We start from the raw sequence: 17,700 nt of genomic DNA on the forward strand, positions 1-17,700 counted from the left end.
TGACGTCGTCGCAATGTGATATCAAATTATTTCTGCTCCTGAGAATTTTATCTTTATCACTAAAACGCGTTACAAAAACAGGATTGAAGAGATATATTCTATTGAGTACAAGATCAAAATTCTAATTCATACAAGATCAAAATTCATACACTAATCATCAATTTTGTTCCACCATAACAAACATCACCGAATGATATTTAAGGTGCCAACCAGCACCAGAGGCTCAGTTATGCCTATTCGAAGAACCTGCTATAGAAATTTGAAAGCTGCTATATTTTATATGCTGAAGGAATTAACTAGAAAGGATTTTAAAGTTTATATGAAAGGGATGCTGTCTTTTACTCGCTGATTGTTAAAACTGTTGCTGAACTTCCAAATAAAATTGTTGTATAATGCGAAAATAAGCCAATTTAGATAATATATTTTGTTTCATGTACCTGCAAAAGAGTTTCAATTAAGAACTATGATCCATATTTCAAGATTATCTGTTTCCAAGAGAGGCCTGTCAATGGCGGGAAGAGTAACTCTGTTTAACAGGTGGCGGCGTGATCATGCGGTGAACCGTAACGAGCTAAAAAATGGGCCTAGCCAATAATTTATGTATTTCTTTTGATTGAAAAAAACTCTGCCTTTCGGAAAACTGGGTAACTTTTTGGATTTAAGGCTAAACTTTTTGGATTTAAGGCTAAAGTTTTGAAGAGGTTTCAACACATATGGACCAATTACGCGTTTGAATCTTAGCTGTATCGACAAAGTTGTCAACCACCATCTTGAATTTCCCGTCATGCTTGAGTACACTGTGATAGCCTAATTGGTAAATATGAAAATTCATTTTTTAGAGCCGTTATTAACAATTCGGATTATTGCAAGATTTTTGTTTGTATGGCAAAATACACGGGTCTTACGATACATTGTTACGCATGGTGGGAATTTTAACTAAAATTAGACTTACGACTTGGTAGGCGCTACGAATGTCAGCTAAAGGTATGTCATGTTAGCGATGCATTAATTCATACCAAACTTAATGTTGTTACTAGATTTTTTCTTATTTCCAGCACAAACTTTCAATTTGCATACGAACAGTTATTTTAAACGCATACAAGAAACAGTATATTATTTTTAAAAGGTGTGAGAATAGCAGCTTGCCATATTATTAAAGCACTATATTTTACGGTCAATTTTCAAAAACTCCTATACCAACTGCTATATTATTACAACTGCTTGTACATCCTTAGAACCAGGAGCAGTATTTGATCTTATGGCACCTTGTTCTTCTGTCCTTCCAGGGCCATAGAATAGCATCTATCATTAACATAAAACTGCACTTTTACAACATCATTTGCTTTGAATCTGATACCCAGTTGAGAGTTGTTCCCCATCTCGACGAAAGTTGGAAAACTACGCAACATGAAAGCGATAAAAGTTATGCTTAGCTCTTAATATTCCTTTCCTGGAATTATCCCTGGAGATGGAACTCAATTCCATATCCAAGATGTATTGAATGCACGTCTCCTCAGTTTCATTCTAATCGACAGAAACAACATAGTCTCTTAAACAGTTGCTCCCAGATGGACGAGCAATTAAAAAGCTAGCAGTCCTGTTAGTCTTCTGTCTTGGATATTCTCTAATTTACATGCATATTCTTGTTCTAGAGATCGTTGGTATGAGCCAAGCATAGATGTCAAATAAAAAATGTGGTTGTTTTACTTTGCTGCCTGTTTTCTTAGTGTTGTCACTTCCAGTCGTCTGAAAGGTGAGCCAAAATTAAAAATAGCATGTAATCTTTCTGCTCGTCCTTCTCTAGACCCATCCTCATAAGACCTATATCTTCTAATAGATCCACCTTTCTCCAGAATGACCTCTCTTCGTGCTTTCTCCAGAATGACCTCTTTTCTAAGCACAAACTTCTCCTAGATCTACATTCTCTTCCATATCCCCCTTTGCTAGTTCTGCCAACGTACTTATCAGCCACTCCCTTTAAACGTTTTGAACCCTCCAGTTATCCCTTAACAAGTTAAAAACCTTCTTTCCTTTTTCAGATGATCCAAACTGTGTTTTGTATGTTGGATTTGATAGATATAAAGCAGAGTACCTCTTAGACGACTCCCAATACAACAACAAGGTTACGTTGCAAGATGGGGCAATGATATCAAAGAAGGACGGTAGCTGTGGGGTTTGTGCTCAGCTGCTTGGTGGGAGGATCAATGTTGATGGCAAAAGCTTTCAAGGTATGATAAATACCTTGATTCAATATAAAGGTTGATAAACCTGGTATTCGATTCCTTTGCATCGCTCTGAGATATTACCTTTAGTGCCCTTTAGAACATTTGGATTTCCTTGGTGGCAAGGAACATCTAGCCAGAGGTGCTTTGGAGGGGGTTTAGGGGTTCAGCCCCCCTTTTTAAAACTCAGAGAGATTTCTGTGGGCTCAGCTCCCCCTCCCTTAACAAATGAGTTCATATCTGTTTGGACGAATTCTGTGTTGGCAAACCTTTACCGTGCTATAGATTTCTTACGAACAAGCAATTTCTTACCAGTCTTTTTGTTTCATCGAATAGTTTAAATGACTTCTACGCACAAACGAGAGTCTTTAATAAATATGCAAGTATATTGGGTGTGGTAAAGGTGTGGCCTTATGAATTTGCCTACAGCCCAGTCCTACTTCCTAACTTTTTAGGACGGCACCCCTGCAAACTACTACGTTAGAGGCAACGCCATCCACAGTTGGCTTTGATAGGTCTTTTCTGCTCTCTATTTGGCTTTGATAGGCCTTTTCTGCTCTCTACAGTCCCCCTTCCCATAAAATTTCTTCTTGATGCAAAACAGTTTTCTGCAAGAGTTTTCCCTTTTTCTCTTCTTGATGCAAAACGGCTCAAAAAGCAACATCTAAAAATAATTTCGCTATACCTTTCCACTAACCACCGCCCCTCCAACCCCCAGCCAGTTATCAGGGCCGTCGCTTTTGGGGGTGTGATGGGATGTGACATCCCTCTTGGACATAAAAACTCATTGTAAATAAGAGGAGCTTTTTACCATCTAAGGGTGCTTTGTCGGCAAGGTTCGACCACTTTGTCGGCAAATAGAATCGGAGCATCCCCCCCCTTGAGCACAATGGCTAGCAACGGCCCTGGCCACTGTTCCCCCTTGTGCAATCTTTCAAGCCTCGTGTTCTTTCCGGGCTCTATTACCAATACAAATATAGTTGGTGGACAGTTTTCAGTTTTTCAAATGATATTGGGCTTTTTCAGGAATTCCTCGAGATGGAGTAACTATTGCAATGATGGTTAACTTAGTAAACACTGCTGGAACCCACGAGCTGTTTGAAACGATAGGAGATCATTCAAGCCACAAACTTGGTATTGCTTCCTTTCTTTAAACCTTCTTTATTGATTATAACTTTATCTATTGGGCAATGGTAATGGTAATAAAGTTTATCACCCATAAGTGCTTGGGTTGAACGTCTTAAGTTTTTCGTTGTGATTTCTCTGAGTACCATATTGTCAAGAATGCCAAGGGGGTATTGTGGATCGATGCAGTTATTTCTGAGACTAGATTTAAACTATATTTTTAAATTTTAAATTTTAGTTGTAACGTGGGTGTTAAGAAAGGAACTCTGAATGTTAGTTTGAATAAGCCTCCCCAAAATAATGCTACTGCAATGTTTACACCCATTAAAACACGTCAATTAGCAGTATTTGAGAGAGTGATGTTTTTGAAACTTCAGAAAAATTACATTAGCACGGCTTCCGTTTTTTCTTTCAAATTGATATGACGTAATTTTGTTTTAGGCCAGTATCATTTAGAAGTAGTTAATGGCAATTTGCGATGGTTTCATCGTAACGAGAAATCGGATACGGTCTTCTCTGTAACAACCGACCGGGTAGTTATCCAACCGGACACCTGGGTCGAACTTGTCGTGATGTACGATTCATTTAAAGGGAGAGCTGTTATTTACATTGATGGGCAGATGATTAAGGAAGAAATATCCGATCCGATGAAACTGTCACAAGACTGGGGCACATTTGCAGGTACACTTTGACCAAGTTAATTGAGGCTCAGACTGGCTGTTCTTATTTTTCCAGAGCTTGAGACTGGATTGTTCTTTATTTGTTATTGAAGTCCTCAATTCAGAACAGAAAAAGCTTCTAGAAGGTTGAGGAGGAAAATATCGCACCCAGTAAATTCTCCTTTGTACCTCTGTACCTCTGTACGTGGTGCGATACGAAAAGTCTTCTGTTTTTGATATCCCCTTCCTATGCTGCATTGCATACAGGTGCTTTTGGTACTGCATAAAATGGTTTGTGTGTGGGTCCTTTTCCCTCAGAATGTAGAGAAAATATAAGATGTAGAAAAAAATCTGAACAAATGCCTCTCATGCTATTAGTTAGTGCCTATATTCCATTTGAATTGTTTGTTACATTGCTAGTTGCTCTAGAAAAATTAAATAAGGAAAATACAACAGCTTCCCTTAATCAATGTTGGGACTATTATTTTAATTACTTAGATCATTAAATCCATTCTACTTGTAGTCCTGAAAATGTGAATATTCTATTTATTGAAACATTGCAGTATACTTTGGGGGAAACCTCTAGGATTGAGGAAAGAAGGAAAAGAGACAAAAAGGAACAAAAAGTGACTATTTAAATAACGTTGTGACGAGAAAACTGCTAATTACCTTTGACAGATTGTTAGGGGGAATGGCCCCCGGTCCTGCATCTTTCAGCTCTTAGACTTTGAAGCAAGCTATTTCTCTGTACATCTTTATTGTGTTTTTTCATCATTGTGTTTTTCTTTTCAAGGAATCGGAGGAATGAAGAATGATCACGAACTTAAAGGATATGTCGACGAATTCTACATATTCAACAGGACTCTATCTGAGGGCGAGTTAAAGCAGCTGCATGATCGATGCAAAGGACCCTTGGCAACAAAAATCCTTCACTTAAATTTTGAAAACACAACTGCTAATCTAACATATGACATTTCTTTTCAAGGAAATGACGGCTATTTGGTCGGCTTTGCGTCGTCAGGTAATGGCTTCTGGAATTATACATTTAAATTGCTTCGAAATCCTCGTATATATTTTTCTCTATTGGCGAAGATTAAAATTACAATCACATCTCTTGAAACAAGCCGAAGTTTTGGAGGATGGTAAATCCGATTTACTTTGTCACTGAATTTAGAAGCAAGCACTTGCCTCTATACTTTATAAATATTAACCCTTTCCTGAGAAAAAAAGGATTTGTTAATCTTAATCGATGGTTTATTGAGCAGCAAAATTGGTTAGATAGAATTTTAGCAGAATCTTAGCAAATTCTTTCAGTTTTTACTTTGTTTTTCTGGCATGAAAGCTGTCGTTTTAATTAAAATTTACTGTGATGACCCGTGGCTTTGATAACCACTTTTTACCGGTGCGCACCAAAAGCAGATACAGAGCCAACGTCACTGGAGGGGTCATCTATGTAAAGATAGTTTCTTCTTACCCCTTACCCAGGGTACTTACCCCTTAGCTTCCATTGTGGCAAACATTTTGCTTACGCTGTTTTACTTGGGGACTTTATATTCAATGCATTTTTTGTAATCTAAAACTTTATCTATATTAATGGTTTGACTTGACTTGAATCTTATATTTAGTTAAAAAGTGGGAAGGCCATGCCACCTGCCCCCCTGTGGCGTGGGCCCTGGAATAATTTTGTCATTTATACTGTCAATAGGCCTAAGTATTTAAGAATATTTACGCACGTCCCAAAATTTCCTGAAACCCCGCGTCGGCAGGGACAATTTCGCTAGAGAAATTGGGTTTTCCCATCAGCACTTGTTTTTATTGATTTTCTTCGATAACATTAATGAGATTTCTGATAAGACTTTGAGAAATAAAGGCTGGAGAGGTGCACCCCTCCAGTAATGAAAAAACTTGTATCCCTTTTCGAAGGGAAATTAACTGCGGGAAAAGCCTTTATTCATATCAAAAGGAGCACAATAGCCTGTTATTTAAAACAATGGAAAGTCATCGGGGCTGGAGGGGTGATTGACCTCTAGTAAGTATGTTAAAAGTGGCCCTGAATAGATGAAGGCAACAGACCGGTGATGACTTTGTTGCGAAGATTTTATGTAGCACAAAGTATTTGAGTTCAAGTTATCCACACCCAGTACTATTTTCTGGTATTAGACAACTTCGACACCTCCGAAACCTCTCGTTGGTCCTGAACATAGGTTCACAATTTCGACACTGATTTTCTGTTTTTATTTTAGCAAACGGAACATGTGGCATAGGTCTTAGAGTTGCTCATGGCAGTAGTAGTAATATAAATGTCCATGGTCCGTACTTCAGAAACAAACCTACTGATTCTGTATCAATCGTTATGTGGGTTAAGCTCGACGACAACTCTGGCACGCATCAGCTGTTTCAGACGATTGGAGGCCATTCGATGCACACACGAAAGCAGTACGATCTAAGGGTTGTTGATGGAGCGCTATACTGGGTTCACCATAATGAGTACAATCAGGAGATTTTCAAGGTTAAGACTTTACCAATTATTGTGGCAGGTAAGGGATGTTTATTGTGCCAACTAGTCTATCGTTCTCTTTAAGGTTTTTTCTAGTGGGAAGGCATTCTACTTGGAGAAATCATATACAAGAACAACGACAGCAACAAAAGCAGCAACAGCAACCAAATTTATGGCAACAACAGCAACATTAACAGTGATAATTATAAAAGTATTAACTAAAATTTTTCATTTCGAATTTCATAAAGCTGAACGCGAGAATTTTCTGCCTGTATCAGACTACTAAAACCTTAAAATATATTTCTGATAAGAAGTAGATTTAAACTGTCTAGTCTAGGCTGAAATAACTATCTTCCCTGCACAATGGTTCTCCAATACAAATACAAATACAAATACAATTGTTGCCAATGTATGTTTTAGCTCACCCTCGATTTTCTAAGAAATGTTTATTGAAAACGCATATTCATCATACTCAATTTGTGATTACATTTAAGGAAGCATTTAGGAAATTTTAAAAACATTTTTTAATTGCAATCTCATTCAGTAATCTTTTGACTTCAATTCAATGCATCAGATTACGCTATGCTACATTCTGTTATTATGGCAGGTATATGGACCAATATTGCAGTCACATATGACTCTAACAAAGAAGTCGCAGTTATTTATGTTGACGGAGACATCAAGGAAGGCTCGACCGGAGCCGGGGCCTTATCAGAGGACTGGGACGGCGAAGCATCATTCGGTAAACACAACTCGTCAGCAGGGTCCTTTGATTGGTTCGATGAAATCTATATGTTTGATAAGGAGCTCACTCCATTGGAGATAAGGACTATCTATATGAAATGCAGCTATGTGCTCAATGTAGGTGAGTCAAAAAGAACTTATTCATACACGATCTGGATGAGAACATCAATCTTGACCAGCCTTTCATTTTGATAAATAAGTTAGTTGCATCTAAGTAATCTTTGAATAAGTTATAAATTGAGAGTTCTTGCGCAACCAGCAAGCTTTGCGACTATTGTTAAAAAGAACCGGCCTAATATCATGCTGCATGAAAATTCAAAACACTCAGCTTCCCTACAGCTAAGCATGCTGGTTGCGCAAGAGCCTTTTAGTTACAATTCCGGGCTGCTCTACACAGCAAAGAGTGCAGGGACGTAAATAAGTGGCTAATTTTGGGGGGTCGTGGAGGGTTGAAAATTGCAACTTTATCTGATGAATTTTTTCTTTCGACCTGTTAATCATCTGTACCTACTAATTTGATTTTGAAATAGCCTTATGGCTTATTCTAGATTTTAAGGTTCTGTATAATTACCAACATTTTACTTATAATAATTAGTCTTAAGCATAAAAACATTAAAGAAGATAAAGGAAATCTCTAAATTTTGATTAACGTAACAGGAACATTTAATCTTTTCTTAAGATATTAAGCAACATCAAAGCCATACCAGTCTAGATCTTGGATATGTTTAATGATAAAAAGTAATATTCTTTCAAGACAATTAACAGCAATTCTGCAGATCAGTTTTATATAAAATATCTTTTTAACAATATAGAAGCATCAAGGAATTGACCATTTAATTTTTTGTTCTTGATCGAAGGACAATTTTTACAATTTTCAAAGGGCTAAATGCCCTTTGTTTTTTGGAACTGAAAAGAGTGATCTGAGGGCAAGTGTATATGCCCGATTTGTAAGATAAAACACTCTTCTTTGATCAAGTACTTCTGCTGCAGCTTCTTTGATCAATGTTTTGTTGCTTCTCATCACCTTTATCATAGCAATTTATGATAAGACTTAAGGAGGTCTACAAAGTGCAGGGGGAGCTGAGCATACACCCGTTAAGAAGCGTTGAGAATTTCTAGCAATGAAAGATTTTTGATGTTTTCAATTGAATTGGCTACTCGTTGTTTCTTCAAAAATTCCCACTTTCAATTGTTCTGGTCAGTACAGGGAATGGTTTTTTCAAAACTTCAGGCTCAATCAATACTGATGGTAAAATTTAAACTTCTTATCCAGAAATTTACCTTGCCTGTTCAAAATAATTTTATTCAACTTAACCCGCGTCAGAAAGGAAACAAACGATGCAATGGTGCAATTCGAGATCCAGTGGAGACAGGTCTTCGCAATTAAAAACGATTAGAAGATGTGCCTGCTCCAGAGTTTGAATTTCAACAAGATCTAAGATTTTTACATTTAAAATCCCAAAATCCTAAGCTATAAAATTCACATATTTGGTCATAATAGTTAGAAAAAATTCCAAGTGAACTTTTAAGTTTTCCAACTGCAATTGGATTTTCCAACCTTTGGGGAAGCGTCACGCCCCCACCCCCCCCCCACTCTTTGCGTGCCTGAAAGCGTGTACCTAAAGTCAAACTAAGAAGACATCAATATACGATTGTTATTAAATGTTTGAATAACCACATGGCTGGAAAGCATGCATTGTTCTATCACCTAAGCCCTGGCCAGGTTTCATTTAAATCTCGTTTGAATTTGATAAAAGGAGTAAAAACAATGATATCTAATCTGTTAATTATATTATATTAATCGAATCAGAAGCTCTTTGATTAGATAACCTCTCTGATTTATATTGATTTTCTGTCTGTTGCCAACTTTAGCTTCGGGTAGTCAACCTCAACTGATTTACCTCAACTTCGATCGGATTTCTGGAGAGACAGTTCAAGATGACTCAGGGTATTCTAACGAAGGAACGTTAGTAAACTTTAGTCAACTTGCAAGGGACGCTGGGAAGTGTGGACACGGAATTCGATTTCAAGGAGGTAAGAGCATCAGTGGATAGTATAGATGTTCTGTATACTTATTATTTCTTATGGCTGCTAGCTGAGAATTCTTTAAAGGCATTTGGCATAGGTAAAGGTGGCCCACAACCACTCGACCACCAGGGGTTGACCAATCAAATTGGGCCCAGACAAAAACATGTTGACAGTTTCCGCCTTTCTTCGGTGAGCAGCGCACAGTGGATTCACGTGAGCAGTTTCCAGTCCCTTATACAAATGCGCGTGCTCTGATCAACTTGGTCTAAGTTGCTTTTGGATTCACTGTACTTATCCATGTCAAATGCCTATAAAACATCGTAGTTATACATAGTTATACAAATGGCTAAATCGTAGTTATACATTGTTTTCACAGAGCAAGTGCTCAAAGCCAGTTCATAGCTTGAGATAAATTTTTACTGTTGAATATTTTCAATCTGTTATCACTGAGCAACGTATTGCGGTACATTCAAAGCAACATTTTCAAAGCATTCAAAGCATTAATTCTATTTGTTACTACTTTTTGGTTCAATATCGATATGAGACTTGGCCATGAATTGCATGAAGTTGGCCATGAATTGCATAAAGTTGGCCTTGAATTGCATGAAGTTGGCCTTGAATTGCATAAATTTTATGATTTGTTGCTGAAATGATTCTCATTTCTCAAGGCCACATTCAGCTTAATGGAAACCAAATAGTGAACAAACCAACTGTTGGAATCACCGTAGCTGTTTGGGTGTACATTGACTCTAACGAGGGGCAGCAAGAAATCTTTCAAACAATCGATCCATACGCTGATCAAAACAAACATGGACAGTTTTACTTAGAATTAAGCGATGGGCAGATTCGATGGTTCCATCGTAATAACAAAGGAGAGGTTGGTATTTCATTTCTATTTATATGGTTAGTCTGTTGCTTGAATAAATAAAGAACGTTAACTCAGAGGTGTTTATCTCTAAAAAGACCTCTTTTCTACTTCTTACCAGAGTCCTAAAATCTTTGTTATGAAGGCTTTTCGTGTAATGGTCTTTTCGTAGCCAATTTGATCTAACTAAAAAATAGTTCATCCTACTCTATGTAAGCTTCTGCATTTCTAAATGCTTTTCAGTGCAATTTCAACAAATGTATGTGTGGTTCTAATATGTTCATAAGGGCATTACGCCTTTAATGAGATATTTTAGGGCGTAGGTGCGCCTTTCTTGAGGTTCCTTACTTTCCAGTTACTTGCCACTGGCCTTGCGTCTTGTTTCATCCTGTATTTGTCTCAAAATTTTGTCTTACACAGTTTTTTTGTATCCTATCGGCGAATATTATCGTGTGGTCTTGATAATATGGTTATCAACCCACCATCTATTTTATCATAGGGTCGTCCGGGTATCCATTTTTCACGTTTGATTGCAATTTTATCTCTTAACAGACGGTTTTTAGCGTGGAAACCAGTAAGCCTGTTGTACTCCCTGAAACCTGGACCCATGTCGCTGGGACCTACAACAGCTCACTTGGGAAAGCAGCTATTTATATCAACGGTGAGTTATCGAACGAAGAACCTGGGTCTGGACTTTTGTCACAGGTAGGTACATGTCTTTGGATATTTGAATATCTTTTTTTGTGTGGTTGATTGGAACGTTTTTTCATCTTGAACGAAGGTTAATTTAAATTAAAAGTAGATCCAAGTGTTTTATATGGGTTTTTTCGACATAATTGCTTTCTAATCTTTCATTACTGTTTTGTATTGTTTTTTCTGGCAAGTTTGATTTCCATAAAAGATTCCATTTCATTTTCTTAAGGCTCTTGAGCTGCATTCCGCCAGTCATATTCATAAGATTCGTTACATAAAGGGACTCGTAATGACCATACCTAATAATGGTATTTTTCAAAACCTTTATCATTTTGTTATTTTTAGGACTGGAATGGCAGAGTTAGCATTGGTAGATTTTACGACACTTCGGACAATGGAGAATGGATCGAAGGCCGGCCATTTTATGGAATCTTAGATGAGTTTTATCTTTATAACGAGGCACTGTCTCGATCGCATATCAGCAAGCTGAGTCAGATTTGTGATTTCCGAAGGATTGTTTTGTTTTTCGGATTCACGCAGATTGAGGGACAGAAGATCCTTGATCAATCTGGATTGTCAAATAATGGGGAGATCACTAATGGGACAGATTTATGCGATGGAGTTTGTGGCCAAGGCGTAAATTTCACTCAAAATGGATACATAGCATTAGATGGAAAGACTTTTAAACAAAAGCCAATTGCAGCGATATCAATTTCAACGTGGCTACGACTTAACACAAATAGGTATGTTTAAGACAAAGGACCAGGGAGCATAGTCCGGATATGGAAGTTGAGAGGAAGGGGGCTGTGGCTGAAAGTTTTTCAATGTCCGAAGAAATGAGAAAGGAAACTACTTAGTGAATTGCTATGAGTAATTTTTGGGGTTTTAAGCACCCTCCTCCATTATCCTTGCACCTTTGGTCCCTGCTCGAGATAGTTCTCTGTTTTTCTGTTTCAATTCTTTGGTAAACCCAGAGGGTACTCGTATAAATACAGGATAGGGGTGCTCAAGCTGGGGTACAAACCATAATCCCAAAAGATTAGTTATCAGCAAGAAATAAAATAGCTTTTCTCGCCCTGCGCAAAAAGTAGGTTTTTTCTATTTTGTTTTACCTTTTTTAATATCCAAGACCCAAAAGATAATTAAAAAATCAACGAACACCAAAAAGTAATTAAACTACTGACTGACCCAAAAAATGTAACCCAAGCTTTCCTATCCTATATATAGATGAGCACCCCCCCACCCCGAGCTTGTAAAGAGGACTGTTAAGTGTTATCTTCTTAGTTGAAAGCAGTAACGTAGATATAGAGGGGTCGGCGGGGATGAAATACCCACTTTAAAGCTAAACACTTTTTGTCGAAAAAGTTCTGATCTTCTCAGAAATATTACACAATTTTCTTTTTTACATCTAAGTGATACACTTTGAGGGGAAAGGTTTTATAGCTGAATATAACGACTTCTTACATTGCTCTGAATCAAATGGCCAATCTTTTTAACACATCATCGTACTTGAAAATACCTTTTAAGTGGTGAAATCCAGAGAATCTTCAAGCAGTAGGATTTATGATCTTCAGCTATTATAGATTATTTTCAAGTGTTTATCTTCTGTTTTACTTTAATTCTAATAAAATTACGTTATGTTTTAAGTTATAAAAAAGTTAAATGCTTATAAGATTTTTGTCTGAAGATTTACATCTCTCGCCCCTCCTTTACATTTTCTTATCCACGGCAATGTTTTAAAGTATAATTTTGCATTTCTCTATTCTGCTTAGTTTAAATGGAATTTCCATTTCCGCTACAGAAAATTTTTGTAGTTTAAGCTGTTTCTTATTGCTATTTTAAAAAGTTTCTTATTTTGGGTAGATTTTAAGGAAGTAAATGTTAACTATATTAGAATCTGTGACACAGTGATTATGCATCTCACGATTTATAGTTGTGATTTAATATTATTTTATTCACTATAATGCTCTTCTAAAAATATTTTAGGGGCTCGCATGAAGTGTTCAATACAATTGGCAGCCACTCAATGCATAAACACGACCAGTACCATTTTGTGATTGAAGATGGAACGGTGAAGTGGATACATAAGGACCACAATGAAAAAGAAATATTTCGATTGGTCACACTAGCTGTGATAAAACCCAGGCAATGGGTCCATTTGATAGCTACTTATGACTCTCAAGAATCGAAGGCAAAGGTATTTCTCAATGGACAATTGGTGAAAGAGGCTCCAGGATCAGGTTATCTTTCACAAGATTGGGGACATTTTGCTGGCATAGGCCGGCATTACTACGATCCTCAAGCATCATTTGCAGGAGCTCTCGACAATTATTTCATTGCAAATTACGCACTTCCCGAGGACGAGATTCAGTATATATCAAGAGATATTTGTAAATGGTAGTAGATTCAACCACATAACTATAACTTAACTTAAGGTCCACAAGTACATAAGAAATAATTTGGTGAACAGTCAAGGAAATAGGGAATACTCTTGGGTAGCGGAGTGTTGGCTTTCAGTGAAGGGCGCCTCTGAATACTTTCTCTCCCTGCTCTTTTAGAAAAGACAGTTGCCCTTTTCCCGCATAGCTACAGGCAACTGATTAAAATATATTTTTAAACTTAATAAATTTATTTTACGAGAAGCGATGATGGAGAATAAAATTCAACGCATTCTGGTTGCGAACATGCTAAATTAGTTGATAACTTCATGAATTTGCAAAGATTCTCTCTAAACAAAGAAATTTTGGAAATTACCAGCATGGAAAAAGAACTGTTAAGCTCATTTCAGTTTTATTAGTAACTAAGAAAATTACCAGAGAAATAGTGCTAAATTAGAAACGGGGATGGAAAGGCCGGGAGATTGACTTTAATGTGATTGCCAAGTAGCGACTAATTCTTACAAAGAAATTCATGAAACGTCGGTCTTTTCATAAAGCCCTCTTCACAAAATCTTCCGGAGTGGTCTCAACAAATATAAAAAGCCTTTGATCACTGTGCCAGAAATAGACTCTTTTGTTGATGGTACAAGAGCAGCCAATTTTCCGAGGATTCCTTTTTAAGTGGCTTTCCTCTATCCTTAAAAGCTTATATAGCTTCCACTATTGTACGCAAGCAAGCAACCTTGTATATAGTTCTAATCAACTTCTATTTTACTTTTAATGCATTTAAGATTTGAGACAAGATAAATTTTGTAATAAATCGTTGCAATACCATAAAAAACAATTTGCAATCAGCTTGCATACAAACCCTCGTTTTACTGTGGATTTGTTAATACATATTTTTGCCTGAATTTTGTCTACTTAATCTATCTAATTATAATCTTATATCATTGCAAGAAAAAGTGAGAATAGCCTGAAATTACCAAAAAATTTCCATGTGACAAAGATAAGGGAAAGCAATCTTTATCTGGTTGAATCTGAGTATACTGAGTCATTATTTGGTGACGTCATTATTTGGTAACGTCATTTTGACGTCCAGTATCATAACGATTGATTGAAATAACTATTTTAAGGATGCAAAGGAAAACATTCACTTTTATCTTGAAAACATTTTGCCCTTCCTATCCTAAAAAGTAGAAGCATTTCTTACAGGCCTAAAAAATTGAAAGTTATTTGCTTAGGCTGAAAATATCGGCATAGCAATGATACAATTAAACAACAACAGTACCGTAGGAAGAATAGAATAATTGAAAGGCACCTCTGCTAGAGAGCAAAAAAAACAAAAGAGATCGTTCATGGGGAAACAAAGAATTTTAATGTAATTTCTGCAGGGGCATGAGCCCCCTTCCTCTAAAGAAAACAGTAGGTACAGCCCTGAGCGTAGTAATTCTGACAAAACGACGATACCATTAACCCACAGAAACGTCCCGACAAAACTCCGTAAAATTCTGAAAAAATCAAAAACATTCTTTTTCTGTAAAAATGCTGTTACAAATGATAACCAGATTGATAGTGTTTGAAATAAGATGGTTCTTTGCTCCTACCATTTGCAGTTTAATGACCTTTGAATTTAAAGACTTGATATTTGTTAACTTTGATTGACTTGAACATCAATAATCAGTTTAAATTAGCCAGCAAAAACAGATAATAATGGTTAAGGAATTAATGAATAATTTAAGAATGATATTTTTAAAAATGTTTAATTAGTCTCTAAGAAAATTTATTTAGAAAAGAAATGTTCTTGCCACAGAATGAGTGTGTAACAAAACAACAACATTTCCTTGTAACCAAGAATTGGATAAGGAGCTAGATTAAAAAACCAGATTAAAGGCAAGATAAAGAGACTTTTTCCCTAGGCAAACTCATAAACTAACAAGAGCCTGCCTGAAAAATGCACTCAAAATAGTATGCTTTTTCATCGTTTGGTTTAGCAGCACCACCCATTGAAATATTTTCCTCTAGAAACTCATCTGTCACATGTCAAATAATATATTTTCGTTACAAGTTGCATACAAAAGACACTTATGTTTCAAAATTTTACATTTCCTAAAGTGGAGTGAATAAGCGAATGATCTGAATTTCTTCTAATTCTACGCACTTTGAGTCCCTGTGTGAACGGAATTCCCGCCATTTTACTACGAGCAACGCCAACAACGTCAACATTCTGATCACATTCACGCTGACAAAATGGCGGCTACAATTGTGATGGACAATGGCGGATCTACCATAAAAGTAGGGCTTAGTACCGATAATAAGCCAAGGTAGGAAGTTTTTCTACTTGAAAATCTAAGTGAAGAAGATATGAGATGTTTTAATTCTTGATTTAACTTAGGTTTTAATGATTTATGATTGGTTTTACAGTGAATTAATGGCTCAGTCATCAAGCTATATGATCTAGTCTGCAGAGTGTGGCTTGTGCAAGATTTTTTCAGAGGCTTGTAGAACGCACACAAGAACATAGGGCTACACATTCATTTTTCTGGGATTTCCTGAAATTTAATCTTACAAAATATATGATTGACCTAATGCTATATCATAATCCAAACTCAAAATTTTGTGGAATGCTTGAAAGTGCTTTGGCAGAAAATAATTGCTGTGCACACTATGTGAGACAAATTGACAAATACTTTGCCCATTAGAAACTTGCTGCACATATTGGATCAAAACTGAGCAGTGTGCACACATTGCACACTTTTTCAGCACTCTTGCACGCATGTATACATTTATATTTGCTCCTGCACACACAAGATCTTGTCAAAAACTGCCACGCTCTGCAGACTGGCCTATGATGTGAAGCAAAACATTTAGGAATTAAGATGAAAAACTCAAATCGAGCGCACACTTTAAATTTTCATTCATAAAATACCAGATAAAAGCTTGATATTTGTGATCAATTTTTTTCTAGGGAGTAAGTAAACTATTTCAATTCATATTTTTAGATTAGTGACAAATGCATGCTGCAAAAGCAAAAGTGAGAGAAGAAAGGTTTTCATTGGTGATCAATTGAATGAATGCAAAGATTTTTCCGGCCTTTTTTATATTTTACCATTTCAGAAGGTTTGACGTTCTTTTCTAGCCTTATTGAAAATAATTTTTCAAAAAATTCAGAAATTTGGTGAGACAATTATTATAAAATTATTATTATTATTATAAGATTATTTACAGTAGGCGAAGCAAAATTTTTTATCTAATATAACAGCTAATTAAAGCCTACTATTTATACTACATTTACAAATCTTAAATTAATTACAATGAATGGATAAAATGATATAGGAAATGTACAAAATTAAAAGGATGACTCATTAGATAAAAATATACAATTATTCGATGACTATTTCAAGAATCCAATCTGCGCAACGTAAGGCTTGCATAGTCTGCAATTGCATTTTGTATCTTTCCAAGTTTTAATCTTTTTCTTAAATATTGCGAGGCTAGAAGATGTTTTAATGTCATTAGTAAGCTCTTGCCAGAGCTTGGATCCCATAAAGGTTGTACTTTCTATACCATAACAATTTGATTTTGGTTTTCTTGACAAAAAGATATCTTCACAAAAGCTAGAAGAATAGTTTTATTTTCCTGAGTTAAAAATTTAGAAATATCTGTCCTATCATCTTTCAAACTGGCATCTTCTGTAAGTTTACAAAACCAACTAATTTTGAGCCAAGCTGAAATTTCCCCCTGTTGAGAAGGCGTAATAAGTATTTATCAGATTTCAGTGTTGGCCATCATGGCATAATCTGTTAATTACGTCAGTTGTTTTGGTGCATATCAGTAGCACAAGATTTTGTTGATTCCAGCATAAATCAAATGGCACTACTTAAGATCATTCTAGATTTCTGCAAATTAGGTATTTCTCTAAAGTTTTGTAAATGTGAGCAAATTCTTGTCTTGCAGGGTTATTTGGTAAACTGGGAGGTTCAGCGTCAAATATGGGATTACGTTTTCAGTAAAAACTGTTTGAATGTGAGACAAGTTGAATTCAAATTTTTTCATTTCTAATAATTCTTTGCTATTTGTATTTTATTGGACCTTAGATATGTTATCAATAACAACAGACTGTTATTGTTTTGTTGTGGCATGTGCTGAACTTCCAGCGAGTTTTTTTATATTTAACATAAGGCTTGAGAGGGTATCATTGTCATAAATTCTTATAAATTTATTATCTTTAGAGTCTTTTGTTGATGACATTGTGTGTCTGTCTGTCTATGAAATAGAAGTGTCTGTTCAGGATGCATTGTTAAAACTGATTCCATCTCTCTTTGAACGTTATTAATTCAGTTTTCAATATTTTTCAATATTGCTTGCAGGTTGACCTGTCAGACTCAAATCTTGTGTTAAGTGAGCCTCAATTCAACTTTACATCAATAAAGGTTAGATATTATCATATTGAAAAATATTTATGAATAAATTCCTGCTGGATTTCCTCCTG

General features: G+C 36.1%; 2 protein-coding genes across 3 annotated transcripts in view; both read left to right on the forward strand.

Annotated features, from left to right (window-relative positions):
- Positions 1–93: 93 nt before the first annotated feature.
- On the forward strand, positions 94–15,008 carry LOC135682128 (uncharacterized). Of its 2 annotated transcripts, none has more exons than XM_065196867.2 (13): positions 94–984; positions 1,653–1,753; positions 2,040–2,228; positions 3,249–3,356; positions 3,789–4,028; positions 4,800–5,027; positions 6,250–6,543; positions 7,111–7,368; positions 9,120–9,281; positions 9,944–10,152; positions 10,693–10,845; positions 11,179–11,576; positions 12,820–15,008. In XM_065196867.2, the coding sequence occupies exons 2-13, from the start codon at positions 1,693–1,695 to the stop codon at positions 13,232–13,234; spliced, it is 2,715 nt and encodes a 904-aa protein (XP_065052939.2). In that variant the 5' UTR covers positions 94–984; positions 1,653–1,692; the 3' UTR covers positions 13,235–15,008. The 2 variants fall into 2 exon arrangements, with proteins under 2 accessions (XP_065052939.2, XP_065052947.2); XM_065196875.2 differs by having other exon boundaries at positions 94–814.
- Positions 15,009–15,332: 324 nt separating this feature from the next.
- The window catches only part of LOC135682161 (actin-related protein 6), a 33,089-nt gene continuing 30,721 nt past the window's right edge, over positions 15,333–17,700 (forward strand). Inside the window, exons 1-4 of the mRNA XM_065196926.2 lie at positions 15,333–15,532; positions 16,211–16,328; positions 17,166–17,234; positions 17,579–17,641. Coding sequence (XP_065052998.2) covers positions 15,459–15,532; positions 16,211–16,328; positions 17,166–17,234; positions 17,579–17,641 — 324 coding nt within the window. The 5' untranslated portion in view covers positions 15,333–15,458. The remainder of the gene's footprint in view (positions 15,533–16,210; positions 16,329–17,165; positions 17,235–17,578; positions 17,642–17,700) is intronic.

This window comes from Rhopilema esculentum, chromosome 17, assembly GCF_057945365.1.
Source record: "Rhopilema esculentum isolate cy_ngs chromosome 17, ASM5794536v1, whole genome shotgun sequence".
Taxonomy (NCBI): domain Eukaryota; kingdom Metazoa; phylum Cnidaria; class Scyphozoa; order Rhizostomeae; family Rhizostomatidae; genus Rhopilema; species Rhopilema esculentum.